Source organism: Rhopilema esculentum, chromosome 10 (assembly GCF_057945365.1).
Source record: "Rhopilema esculentum isolate cy_ngs chromosome 10, ASM5794536v1, whole genome shotgun sequence".
NCBI lineage: Eukaryota > Metazoa > Cnidaria > Scyphozoa > Rhizostomeae > Rhizostomatidae > Rhopilema > Rhopilema esculentum.
Genome location: NC_142824.1, coordinates 16,099,937 through 16,113,611, shown reverse-complemented (window position 1 = coordinate 16,113,611; position 13,675 = coordinate 16,099,937). Strand labels below are relative to the sequence as shown.

Below are 13,675 nucleotides of genomic sequence, written 5' to 3'. Positions count from 1 at the left end.
TCCAGGTCGAACTTAAATGAAAAATATAACATATTCCGAGAAACAATCCTAGAAAAAATTAATAAGCATGCCCCTTTACGAGCATTATCTAAAAAGCAATTTAAAATGCAGCAAAATCTTGGATTATAAAAGGTATCCTAAAATCCATATCAATAAAAAAGAAATATTATAAAAAAATTTTTAAAAAATCAAGAAATTTGTTTGGTATGAACGCTATAAATACTATAAATACTTTAAGTCGTCTATCAGACGAAGTAAAGTTAACCATTATAGATCATATTTTGAATCATGTAGAAATAATTCGAAACAAATTTGGAAAGGTATTAATTAATTAAGTAACAGACATAAAAACAAGGCAACAAATGATATTTCCCTCAACATTGATGGAAAATTAGTTAGAGATCATAAAATAATTGCAAATGAACTTAATAATTATTTCACAGGCATTGCCAAGAGCCTGGTTAGTAAAAATTGTAAAATTAATAAACTATTTAGTGATTACTTGAATAGCCCCTCAGGAAATAGCTTTGCTGTATCACCTGTACTAGAAGTTGAGGTATTAGATAAAATTAATAATTTGGATGAATCCAAAGCTCCAGACTGTTATGACATTCTTGCTAAACTGATTAAAGCTATCCAAAGCTCAATTGTCAAACCTTTAACTGATATTGTAAATACTTCATTTAGTACTGGTTATTACCCCCAAAGCACTTACGTTTGCTAAGATATTACCTATATTCAAAGCTAACTCCCCGCATGAAGCTTCCAATTACCGTCCAATATCTTTGTTACCTTTAATAAACAAGATTTATGAGAAACTCATGTACTCCCGGTCAATTAAATTTCTCGAAAAAAATAAAATACTGTATCCTCATCAATTTGGTTTTCAAAAGAAAAAGTCGACATCGTTGTTTATTTTTTATAAAAAAATTCTTGCTGTATATTCCTTGATTTTGCAAAAGCTTTTGACACAGTTGACCAGACAATACTATTACGTAAAATCGAATATTATGCCATTAGAGGTGTTCCCTTGGAGTGGTCCAAATCGTACTTAAATGAGAGATCCCAAAGAGAATTTGCAGGTGGTGAGCTCTCTAAAGACATGGATGTTAAATGTGGCGTGCCTCAAGGTAATGTTTTGGGCCCCCTGCTCTTCTTGCTTTATATAAATTAAATGCTAAATGCACCTAAAATTTTCAATTTTCATCTATTTGCTGATGATACCTATTTGCTGTATTCGCATTATAACTTTAACATTTTAGAAGAAGCATTATGTAACGAATTAAATAACATTGCTGACTGGCTTGCTGCTAATATGTTAACCCTAAACACAAGTAAATCTCACCTCTATCAAGCCACGTCATAAGAAGGAACCTAAAACCCTTAATATATCTAATAATGGTGAACAGTTAAAAGAGTCAGACTATGTAAAATACCGATGTTACATTTTTTTCCTCTGATGAAGCCCCACATGCCGGGGCGAAATATTAGCCTTTACTGATTTACGTGTATTTATTGTTGTTTATTCTCGGCGTAATGCGGTGTTTCATATTTGCTACATTTTTATCGACTTTTCGCCGCAAGAACTCCTTGGAGCCCTTCGAGCAGCCTGCTACAGTGACCTTTTCTTCATTTACACATAAGTTAAATACCTCGGAGATCTGATAGACAAGAATCTCACCTGGACACCACATATCCAAAATGTTAAAATAAAAATTTTCAAAAGCCTTGGTATTTTAGCCAAATTAATACATTTTCTACCCAAGGATATATTACTTAGTATTTATAACTCTTTTTATTTCCCCATACATAAATTATGGTCTGATAAACTGGGGGGAGCATACTCTAATAGTCTGGACCCTTTGAGGAAAAAGCTAAAACACGCAATGCGATTAATTCTTTTCAAAAATAGTACATGTCTTGGTAAACCTCTCTTCAAGTCATTAGGCCTCCTAAATTTTGAAGATATGTACAAACTTGAATGTGCTAAATTTATGTTTGAAGTTTCAAGAGGGAACGTTGATAGCTACATTTGTGACTTCTTTCATCTTACTACCTAGTGTCATAACATTAGAACCCGACAGGCTACTAGCGGTAACTTTTTCCAGCCTCAAATTAGAACAAACTACAAATATTTATTCATAAAATATCCTGGTATAAAAATTTGGAATAATATACCAAGTAACATAAAAATTGCTGCTTCCAAAAAAACCTTTTCACGTCTTTTTAAACAATTGTTACTTCAAGAATACACCTAAAAATACAAGATGATCCTCAACCCCTTTTCCCCTTTTTTTATTTACAATGGTTTTAGTTTGTTCTTATCTTCTTAATGTTCATCTTTATTTTGATCTTTATCATAAAATATTTTCTTAAATTTTAGCAATGAATGCATGTATATTAACTGCTCTTGGTCTTTTACACGTCACAGGGGGCATATGGCCCGAAAGCTCTATCAGAGCTCTTTCCATATGTCCTTCAGCAATATTCTGGTAAATTGATGTATTGTTATTTTGATACTGTATTTAGTTAATTATTGTTGAAAATATACATGAATTGAATTGAATTGGAATGAAATTAAAATGCCCTGGACTATATGGAATAAAATCTGACACCATTATCCCCATTTTACCTAATAACTCATTCCAATTGGCTGACAAGATGTTAATTAACTTTATCCAAACTAAGGCGTTACAATGGCTGTCTAATTATTCTGGTCCTCAGGTATTTACAGTTTCGACAATTGTCATTGAGGCAATGTTTAAATGTCCTGGACCATATGGAATAAAATTTAACACTGTGATTCTCATTTTACCTAACAATTCATTCCAATGTGATGAAAAGATGTTAATTTACGTTATCCAAATTATTGCAAATCGTCCTTCCGGTAGGCCTTTCAGTGTAGGCCTACGAAAAATAGGCGTTACAATGGCGGTCCAATTATTCTGCGGCCGTACCCACCTAGCCCGATGTAAGCAGCAGCCTCAGAATGTGGAAATAACATTCAGTGTAATTTCAGACAGAATTGACAATTAACACCTAGTGTTATTCTCAGGTACGAGGCCATATTGCACTATTTCCGGCAAAATCTAGATGCAACACATCCTGAAGATGCAACACCATCTATTCCTGTCCTGCAAAAGCAAAGAAATATCTCTTAGCTAATTTCTTGCACATTCATATCTTTTTATGTACCTCTTATGAGAATACGTTGCAAGTTCAGAATAACAAAAGCAATGTTTTAACTCACTCACTTGTGCATGTCGCACTGTCGCGCGAAGAGGGTAGGGAAAAAAGTAAATGGTTTAATTCATGCCTGCTGCACAGTCGATGGACCAGTTGCTCTGAGCCTTAAGGCCTTTATTGATAAGCAGATGGCTATGGAGCTGTTTATTCCTTTGTTTTCATGCGCAGGTAAATGTTCCTGCTTTAGTTGATCCCAGTGAAATTTGAGAATTCAGTGTAGTCGAAAGGTCAACGGGTGGCCTTCACTCTGTAGTGGAAAATCTCAAGGATTGTGTCCAAATCAACCTGCAGTAAAATCAAGATGAACTTTTAACTATTGCAAACAGGTACGAAATTTACTACCTTTCCGCTTTAACTATATGAATCATCAATCAAAGACAATTTTGTAAATCGAAAAATCAATGTAGTAAGCATACAGTCAAACAAATAAATGCAGGTGTTTGAGTCAACATTAAAAGCTCGGTCGTTATTCAGTCCAAGCCCTACGGTTCAAAACATTTTCGGCTGCAGGAAATTTACAAGTTTTATTATTGTTGTTTTTAATTGACATGTACTGAATAGAGAAAATATGAATCTTTTGATAGCCAGTCTCTTGCAACATTTCGTGAAATGCGATTTTTCAAAGAAAAAAAATTTTTCAGTTGTCGTTCTTTCCTCAAGAATTCTTAAAATTATTTTAGATTGAATAATAAGCATTCTCCTTGCAAATTATTTTTCTAAATACAAAATAGGTTTTTGATAGGCTTTTGATAGTGTCTCTACTTCGTTTGCTTTTGCACCAAGACATAACTAATTGTTGTGTTGATAATAAAAGAATGAATTACAAAGTTTACGATTGAATGTTTTGTTCCTTACCTGATATTCCAATGAAGAGTAAAAACGATTGTTGGCTCCAATCTATGAAAATTAAAAACTAACTAAGAATATTTCTCTTAGATTTGTTTATTGTTTGATTATCACTTTGAATTTCTGTGACCATGACAAAATTTCGACATGGATATAGAAATGAATCTAGACAGGTTTTGCACATTTCAGGAACACAGCAACAATGTTTCTAATGAAAACATTGACCCTTTTAACTGCCTTCTGCATGACAATCGGCAATGAACACTCTCTTCATCATCTGGGTGGGTATGAACGAGGTAGAGTATATTTTTCATTGGTATGTAAACTGCTCTATTTGGGTAGAATGATTATAAAAAAATGGAAATGGAAAGAAAAATAGTCAAGAAATGTTGCTAAAACAGTCATAGTCTTACATCTCTGTAAAGAAGAGCATAGGCTCCATATCTTTGATTGGCTGGGGGGACCAAAATTCTTCATACCACATTAGCCAATCATAATTAAATAATATGATAACAAACGTGCCTCACAGCTAGATTTAGGCCTATTCGGCACGTTTTAGCAGGGAAAATAGGCCACTACACACAAAAAATTAACTTATTAAATGTGCTTTAAGATACACTAATTTTTATTTCATGACATTTGTTCCTCGATAGATTTATGAAAAAGTTGCCGTGGTCTGCGAATGTTAGTTACAAAGGCTTGAAATTATCTCTTCCATAGCCTTCAAAAAAAAGGCGGGATGGAATACAGAAACATCACAGTTTTCAACCCTTAAAAAGTGTTTAATCCAAATAATCAACATTTGAAAATGGCTTTGAAAGAAGAAAACATTTGACAACATATTAACTAAAAGCTTTGAAAAAAGCAAACGTCTGACACTCCTCAGAGCATAAAACGTCAAAATGAAGATCCGTAAGAACACGATAAAAATATATACCCAGTTGTGGACCGAAATAGGCCAATCCGCAAAACGCAAGCACAAGACCGGTATAGTTGACCAATCAGTGCCGCGTGCCTAAAAAAAATTACCACTGGAGTCAAAAAGCGAAAACGATGACGTTTGTATACACAATGTCTGTCTACACAATGGTGGCTTTTCGTTTGTATGTAGATCGATTCCAAAACTGCTAGATGAAAGGATGACCGGGCTCTGCCAATTATCCGAAACATGTCGTCATTATAGAGTTTTGCACAATCTGGGTTGTCTAAAAGATGTTGACCGATGGCAGAATCACTTGTTTTAATAGTGTTTCTAGACCTACAAGATCGAGGAGGCTGTTCTCTTTGAGGGGCTGTTTTGTTTCTCATGTTGGAAGGAACATGTTATTTTATCCTATCCCAAAATCTCTGGGTTGTGCGTCCTACGTAGCCAGAATCACACTTTCTTTAACTTTCTCTTCATCAATGCTTTTGCATAAGTGAATCTCTGATAGCGTCCTCAATAGTAGAATACCTAATCATGTTTAAAAAGTTGTGCAAGGTTTTTGCATTGTTATCTGTGATAATTCTCTCCACCAAGGTTTTCGTGAATTTTGCTGCACCTAATCAACGATTAAAATGACTCAACGCTTACTTTAGCGAGATTTTCGGACTTGCTTATCGATTCCTAGTGAACGATACAAGTTCTTTTAGCTGCCATTCATGTTGATCGCAACCACCATTTCAAAAAAAGGATCTGAGGATTTTGAGACATGCATTACGTTACCAACAACAAACATGAAACACAGGCAATGAAGTTTCATTTAATTTCAAATTAGGTGTTACAATTTGGTGTACAGTAATGTGAAGCAATGTACGGGACTTTGTTATGAAGTGGAGCCAAATAGGCCCCCAAAAATCCTTAAAACATTATCCTTAGAATCAGTACACTATAATTACTCTATTGCGCCAAATTTGGAAAAATTTCCTGATTGGGAGGAATCTTTTCAAGCCACTTCTGTCCTTTTTGAATGAAAACGAGGTTAAAACATGGAATTGAGGCCAAACGCCCCCTTCTAAGTCCTTAGAATATTGAATTTTGGAATCAACATCCTAAAATTTTCTCGATCCAATGAATTCTAAATACTTCCCCGAAGGAAGGATTCTTAAAAACAACTGCCACTATTTTTTTATTGAAAACGAGACTTAGCATGAAATAGAGGCTGAGGGTCCCCAAACTTGCCCGTATAACATCGACTTTCGGAATCAGCACCCTAGAATTACCCAAAGCTACTTAATAAGAATTACTTCCCCGGGGGGGCCCTACCCCCATTCTCCGTCTGGTCTATTATCATTATTATTAGGAACATAATGTGCAAGGACCATATATATTATAAGACTAAAAGACGTTTACTACAGATTGTTCTTAACTTGTCAAATCATATCGGATATTTCTTTAATGTCGGCGTATAAGAGGCGTATAACGTCTTTTGCATTCATCGCCTTGTCATTCTTTTATGCGTTTTTTAAAGATTGAAATATTCAATGACTGTTTGGCGTCATTTGAGGGTCCATTCCACAGTTGACATCCCAAGAAAGTAATACTCTCTATCCAAACCCTGGCTTTTGTAACAGACATTTGTTGTTTCTTAGTTGATAGGGGAGATTCTTCTCAATGAAAATATCAGTCATAAAGGTTGGGGTGATATTCGATTTAGTTTTGTAGATCTCTGTCATCAGCAATTGTAGATTACGTTCGTGGACAGACACAGAGTTATATCATGTCAAAAATGCATTAAAGTCAGAAACAATATCTTTGTATGCGATACTACTCAGTACCGTTTTATGAATGTGGTTGATCTTGTTATTTAGATGTTTGTCACAAAACATCCACACTAAAGGGCAGTATCTGAACTGAGATACAATAAAAGCCTGCATGGTATGCTTGAAATTTTCAGTGCCAAGTAAGTAGGAGATACGCGACAGAGCGTGGAGCTTTTGACCTGCTTTCTTGCCTTCTTCTGTGCCTTCGGTTATGGTTGTACTTCCGACTTTTATCAATAAATCACTGCTTTTTTCTCCAAAAATCATCAAATGGCACTTGTCAACATTTAGCCTCATGTGGTTATTTTGAAACCATCTGAAAGAATAACGGTATCGTTATCTAATCTATTGATTACATTTTCATGATTGCTATCGCAGACATAGATAGTATTCATCAGCATTTTTGCATATTTTGCTCTCCGTCATAAACATAAACATGTCATTTAGGTAGATATCAACGAAACTCGTGAAAAATTTCTAAAAACAGTTGTAAGAATTCATTTTTATCCCAAAGGGTTATCGTACATAAATAAATGATTGTTTGAATTTCCAACATCGTTTGCTAGGTTTCATAAGTTTAATATTTTTCACCTAGATCCGATCGTGATATCAGAGCAAGCTGACAGAAGATCTGGCATAGTCAAAAGAGCTATCATGATCGGTAAGAGTTTCATTTTTTTTATTAAACAGCTTATCCACTGAAAATTATCATAGCATTCCAAAATCAAGAAAGTATTCAAAATAAATCGTTTTTCGCTTAATAGCATAATCATTTTTTGGTTTTCATATGTAAAATTTAATCTATTCACAGTTTTAAATGATTGAGTGGAAGTAGCTTTGGGAGCAAAATTAATAAAAGTTTCTTTAAAAAGATGAAAACATACCTTTGCTCATCTTATTATAACTTTAGAAACGGATTAACTTATGGCTTTAGAGGCTGCTATTGGAAATCTACATACGAAAAAAATTCGGCTGTAAAAAATTTGAAATTGGCTTTGAAAAAAATTATTTTGACAAATGTTTTGCAACATGTTACACGTGCTTGGCTGACACTCCTAGGAGTATAAAACATCAGAATAAGGGTCCAAAAGAACAAGAAAGATGATATATACCCAGTTGTTAATCGATAAAGACCAATAAGCTTGCTACGTGCATTTTACCGGTATAGATATCCGATCAGTCCGGCGTGCTCATAGGAAATTCACCACTGAAGTCCAAGGGAGAAAAACGATCTTCTTCTGTCTACACATTAGCAGCTTTTCACTCCTATGAGAGTGAAAATAGGAACGAAATATGAGTATGAGTAAAAATAAAATACGAGAGAGGAAAATGCTTGTTTGTTGTGAAATTTTGCTTCTTCAAAGCCATTTTCAAGTGGTATGTGTAAAAAAAAGAATGTGATGGAAAAGTATAAATTAGTTCTTTGTGAGTGTACATATGTTTATTGCATCTTGGAAAAACTGCATTTTATGAATTAATTTAAACATATTCAACGGAGATTAATTTTGTCCTATTTTTGTCAGTTGAAATTAACGTTAATTTTTTCACTACTTCCTTTTTTCCTCAAGCAGTAGGCCTACAATTATGTAGCATTTTCAACTTTTTTTCCAAAATTGTCTCTTTCCAAAATTGTTTATTCTAATACCAATATTGTAAGGAAATTGCCAATTTATTTTTTTAAGATTGGCATATCGGACTTAAATGTCGGTTATGTTTCATGTTTGGAGCGAAAATTATGGTTCTATTTAGAACTATACAATCACTTCAGATGTATCATTTGCGGCCTATAAAATAAAATAAATTTTACGAAAGGTTATCGCACTTCTGAATTGTCTATTTTTGCAAAAAAACTGATTATTGCAGGAAACAAAGTTTGTGGAAATGGCATTATTAAAAACAAAGACGGCAGCCTTGGAGAGAAGAGGGAAACTATAGACTTGAATTCTTTCCACAAAGATCTGCATCCAGAACGTTTGAAGGATGAAGTGAATAAACCTAACAGGGTGATAGAAGATCAAAACAATGGCCCAGCTGTTGTGGTGAGCAAACAAAGCAAAAAAGATGGATGGTTTGAGAGACTAAATAGGTGTTGCATTGATCACGAAAATTGTGACCGATCGATTCCTGCCAAAAAGGAGCAGTACGGGTTCAAAAATGAGAGAGAATATACGGTGTACGATTGTAAATGTGACGATGCATTTGCAGAATGCTTAAAGTACGCTGACAGCCACACAGCAGATGCCGTGGGCGATTTGTACTTCAATGTCTTGAAGATGCCGTGTATTAACTTTGAGAAAGGAAGTAACTCTACAAGCAATGAAGATCAATCTGTCATAGAGAAAGTTGATCGGTTAATTGCTCAGCGTTTAAAGGAAAAGGAAGGCGATTCAAGGAAAGAAAAAAGTATCGATAAAGCAAGCTAAGAAATGGCGGGTTCTCTGCATAATATGACAATTTTATAAAAAAACACATATAGACAGAAAACAGAGTAGATAAAAAAAAGAATGAAGGAGAGTAGCTTAGACTAACGCCCGTGTTGCATGTAAATATAGACACACAAAAAAGTGAAATGGAAGCCCCAAAAATGTAAACTGGAGCTATTTCAGCTTATCAAGCTATCATTCGGCATAAAAGCTGGCGTATTTAGGTTTTTCGGCTCTCAGGATTAGCTTGTTATTCTAAAATAATAATAATAATAATAAATTTTATTTGTTTAAAGTTGGCGTACTAAATGAACGGCTGATAGCTATAAAGAAGCTAATTAAGGCCAACTATCTATAAAGAGTTAGTATGAAATAAAAATATATGATACAATATTAAAAAGGTTAAAGGTATTATGTTCTAAATAAAATCTAACCCAGCAATAAATTTTTTACACAATCTACAGTCGCATTCTATAGGGTGTGCTCTTAATTCTTTTTTAAATGTTGCCAATGATTGGGTCTCTCTTATACTGTGAGGTAGTGTTCGCCACAGTTTTTGACCTGAATATCTCACAGTTTCTATACCATAAGAAGTTGTCCTGGCTTTTGGAATGCAAAGATTATTTTTAGTTCGCAAATCATAATGTACATTTCTTGTTTCAAAAATCTCACTCATGAAATTAGGGTTCAGGTTATGTTTGGTTTTGTATATCTCTATCATCAAGTACTGTAGATTGCGTTGATGAATTGATACTGCATTATCCAAAGTCAGCAATGCTTCGTAGTCAGCATGACTGTCTTTATAAACAATTCTGAGTGCTCTTTCGTGGATTTTATTTACTTTAGCATTCAGACATCTGTCATGGAACATCCAAATTAGGGGGCAGTAACTAAACTGAGCTTTTATGAAGCTGTTCATTAGGAGACGCAGTTTATCAGAACCCATAAATGGCGAAACTCTAGCAAGAGCATGCAGTTTTTGGCTGGCTCTTTTGCATAAATTTGAGACGTGACTTTTGAAATTAAGATTTTTATCTATTATTCTATGTTGTAGTTAACCAAAGTAACAACCGTAGATTATCCCTTCAAATATTAAGTATTTTAAGAGTACCTTTTAAGTCATAAACAAGTTAGGTTCTCCTTAAAAGGCACCAGGGGGGAGGGCACCTTTGGGGTTGACAGTATTGCTGCATTTGCCTTTTCCTCTGTCGGTGATTCGGTAATCTTCCTCCAATGGGACGGTATTTCGGTTTTAAGTAAGTTCAATGCCCAGTGTGCGATATTGGCCAGTTTTGAATGAAAAATTTTATCAATTCAGCTAGAAGGATTATATGCTAGTGGTGGAATCTTCTTGTATCCATGTTAAAGCCTTCGTGACTTTTTGCTGATAAATCCAATTGCTCCTCTATAAATGGCGTTATTCCAGATTGAAAAAGACTGAATTTGCAACTGCAAATGTCCATGATTCACTTTTTTATTTTTATATATAATTACTTTTCTCTCTTTTCTCTTCTTTTTTCTAACAATCTTGAATGACTTATATTCATATATAGCAGATTCACTGGAGCCAGCTATAGAGACCCATTTCTCGTTTTGCCCATATGTCATATACAACATGTCATAAATAAACAGTAAACTCGATTTCAGGTGGGGACACTTAGGGGATTTCCCTCATTTTTATCAATTGCAACTTAATTTGAAATATCTACTGTGTTAGAAATAGTCAAATATTTTCATTTTGGCTTTCCAAAGCAGTCACTATTATCGAAATACATCCGTGTTTGGCTTTGTAATTCAGGTAGGTTGTGGTGCCTTCCTGATATATGTATATGAAGGATAATCAAATTATAACTTTGCTTTACAGGATTTGCACGGAACTATGGCCTAACCATTTTTTTATTCATTCTGGTGCTGCTGCTTACAGCTTCTATTTTATATAAAGTCATCAGGATAGCAGAACATCACTTTGGGCGTTAAAACGCCCCAACTGGATAACGAAGGAACTTAAAAAATCAATTTCTAGTTAAGTTTGAAAATCATTTTGGGTTGTTCCAGGTCCTTTTTTAGGGCCTGGAGCCCAAAGTATTCTTCGATAAACGATGTTTTTACTTTACAAATGACAGAATTACATTTTGATGTTCCACAGGGATCTTGTCTTGGACCTCTTCTATCAGTAATTTGAATCAACGAGTTTTCTTTTGGTCTAAAAAGCTGCCAGGCTAACAGGATCTCTTCTTCTACAAAGAGTTTGAATGACCTGAACAGGACGCTAGGAAAGCGTTTTTGTCTTTTAGAAAGATCTTCAGACTTTCTTCTGTCTCTTCTGTCCATTCCAAAATCCATCTGATTATGTTTGGGCATATCTACGTTGTCCTTTACCTTTAGCTAGATCGCATTGGCTATAGTAACTTACAGTTTTTGCAAAGCACAGTATTTTTTATTGTAGTTGTTGTAGCTGTTTAATCTGACTTTAAAATCCCAAGAAACTGTTACCGATCCAGGGTAGTTTTTTATAAGCCGGACTGTTGCTGTACAAATTTTACTTCGGTCGAGAAACTTTCTCCATAGTGCAAACCAAAATGACGTCCTCTGTTTAGCCGTTCTCCAGAATAATGTATTTCAGTTGTTCAACTTCCGAGTTGAGTTTAGACCGGGAACAAAATTTTTGCAAAGCAATTGATAGAATTTTAGGAGAACAATTTCATCGAAAAAAAATTTCGGACAATTTTCAGGACTTCGCCAAGACAAAATTTCACCATCGACCTTTCAACACAACAATGATAACAGCATGCTACCAATATTGTGGCATAACCATATTTCTAAGGGGCACAACCATTATTCTAAAGGCACGACCATTAATTCTTTTTACTCTGATGAAGCCCTGTATGCCGGGGCGAGATTTTAGTATATTCCTTAAATTTAATTTATTATGAAAATTTTATCTCGTGACATTGGATTCTCGTCGTCGTATTGCTTTGTTCCTGAATATCTTTTGTATTATTACTCATTGCAAGATTCACAGAATCCGGCGGACAGCCTATCCTGTGGTTCTTCCTTCTTACACACAACCATTAAGTTTGTTTAATATTGAGTGGTACCGACTACGTAGAGACTTGAGAGCTTGAACAGCTACTGAGAATATGATACAGCCCCAAAAGTGTTTTATTTCACAGAACAACATTTGAAGAAAATGTAAGAAAAATTGGTATATTTTTTCATATCATGTAAAGGCAAATCAAATGGTATGCTTTAAGCACTCAAAGGGCATTTATGAAAAGTTTAACAGTTAATATGAGCATAAGAGGCAAAGGTAGGAAAATTTTGTCTGGAAAAACTCTTGCTTTCTGTAAGGCTAAAAATTCATGTTGTAAAACCCAAATACCTTGAACTATAAAAAGCTAAGGTAGAATCTTTTGAAATCAGGGAAAAACTATTAAGACTTTTTTATCGTCGTGATCGGTTTTCGTTGCATTTGAAAATTGTACAAAAAATCTCACGACGACACTTTTTGTTATGAATTTAATTGTTTTGCTCGAAAAAATTATTGGAGAATCAGAGGTTTTATTATTCTAAAAAGTGTGATTGAAAAGTCATTATGAATAGCGACAGAGGGTAGATAAGCTTTGAAAGAAGGCTTGTGTCATAGGTAAATCCATACATAACTGGATAAACCCGAGGAAAGATAGTAATGTAATATAATGCGGTACGCTAACTTTGCCGTCGAGTAAAAAATTTCTACAAACGGCTATGGCCTTACATCCTACATTTCAAACAGGAAACGGTTTGTGTAAGTAAATAATTCAAGCACCACTCATCTCAATTGTGCATGTGGGGTCTAACAGGGCTCAGTCCTTGGTCCTCTCCTTTTATAATCTACAATAATGATTTGCTAAAAGCATTCTCAAAACTGCAATGCTTGTCAAAGGTATTCGGAGCCCCCAACTTTTTATATTGTTCTTCTACCCCTGCACCCCTTCCCTCTAGAACAATGCTGATAGTTTAGACAAATTTTCAGTCACAAAAGATGCACTAACCTCCTACGGTCTTTTTTAGCAAATCGATTTGGTTCAAAGGGAGGAATGAAGATTGAAGATTTTCGTTAGTGTATGAAGACATTTTGCAGACTGCTACTTATTTGCAGATGATACCAATATCTACTTTGACTCTGAAAGTCTTGATTTGTTTCAATAAGATCATTAAGATAATAAGTTATTACTGAATACTGGCAGGCTCGTTGGAACCGGAGGGGGCTGGGGGGGCTGCTGTTTCCTTTTTGAAAATGTACTGAATGAGAAGGAAAACGATGGGCAGCCACCCAATCCCCCGCACCGACATCCATGGCCCAAAAAGGTTTGTCAATTTTAACGCATCTTCTTGTTCGACTTAACAAGCTGAATTTTTGCAAATTCAAACATAAC

At 34.7% G+C, this 13,675-nt stretch overlaps 1 protein-coding gene across 4 annotated transcripts; it reads left to right on the top strand.

The window, feature by feature from the left end:
* Positions 1-1,035: 1,035 nt before the first annotated feature.
* On the top strand, positions 1,036-9,716 carry LOC135690289 (uncharacterized). Of its 4 annotated transcripts, none has more exons than XM_065207827.2 (4): positions 1,036-3,572; positions 4,266-4,373; positions 7,430-7,495; positions 8,698-9,716. In XM_065207827.2, the coding sequence occupies exons 2-4, from the start codon at positions 4,295-4,297 to the stop codon at positions 9,255-9,257; spliced, it is 705 nt and encodes a 234-aa protein (XP_065063899.1). In that variant the 5' UTR covers positions 1,036-3,572; positions 4,266-4,294; the 3' UTR covers positions 9,258-9,716. The 4 variants fall into 4 exon arrangements, with proteins under 4 accessions (XP_065063899.1, XP_065063892.1, XP_065063883.1 ...); XM_065207820.2 differs by having other exon boundaries at positions 1,038-3,572; positions 4,282-4,373; XM_065207811.2 differs by having other exon boundaries at positions 1,061-3,572; positions 4,266-4,388.
* The last annotated feature ends 3,959 nt before the right edge of the window (positions 9,717-13,675 follow it).

Coding starts and splice junctions, on each gene's coding strand:
- LOC135690289 (XM_065207811.2), top strand. CDS start 4,295: ATGTTTCTAATGAAAACATTGACCCTTTTAACTGCCTTCTGCATGACA. Junction 4,389..7,429: donor TCTGGGTGGGTATGAACGAG/GTAGAGTATATT, acceptor TTTTTCACCTAG/ATCCGATCGTGATATCAGAG. Junction 7,496..8,697: donor CAAAAGAGCTATCATGATCG/GTAAGAGTTTCA, acceptor TGATTATTGCAG/GAAACAAAGTTTGTGGAAAT.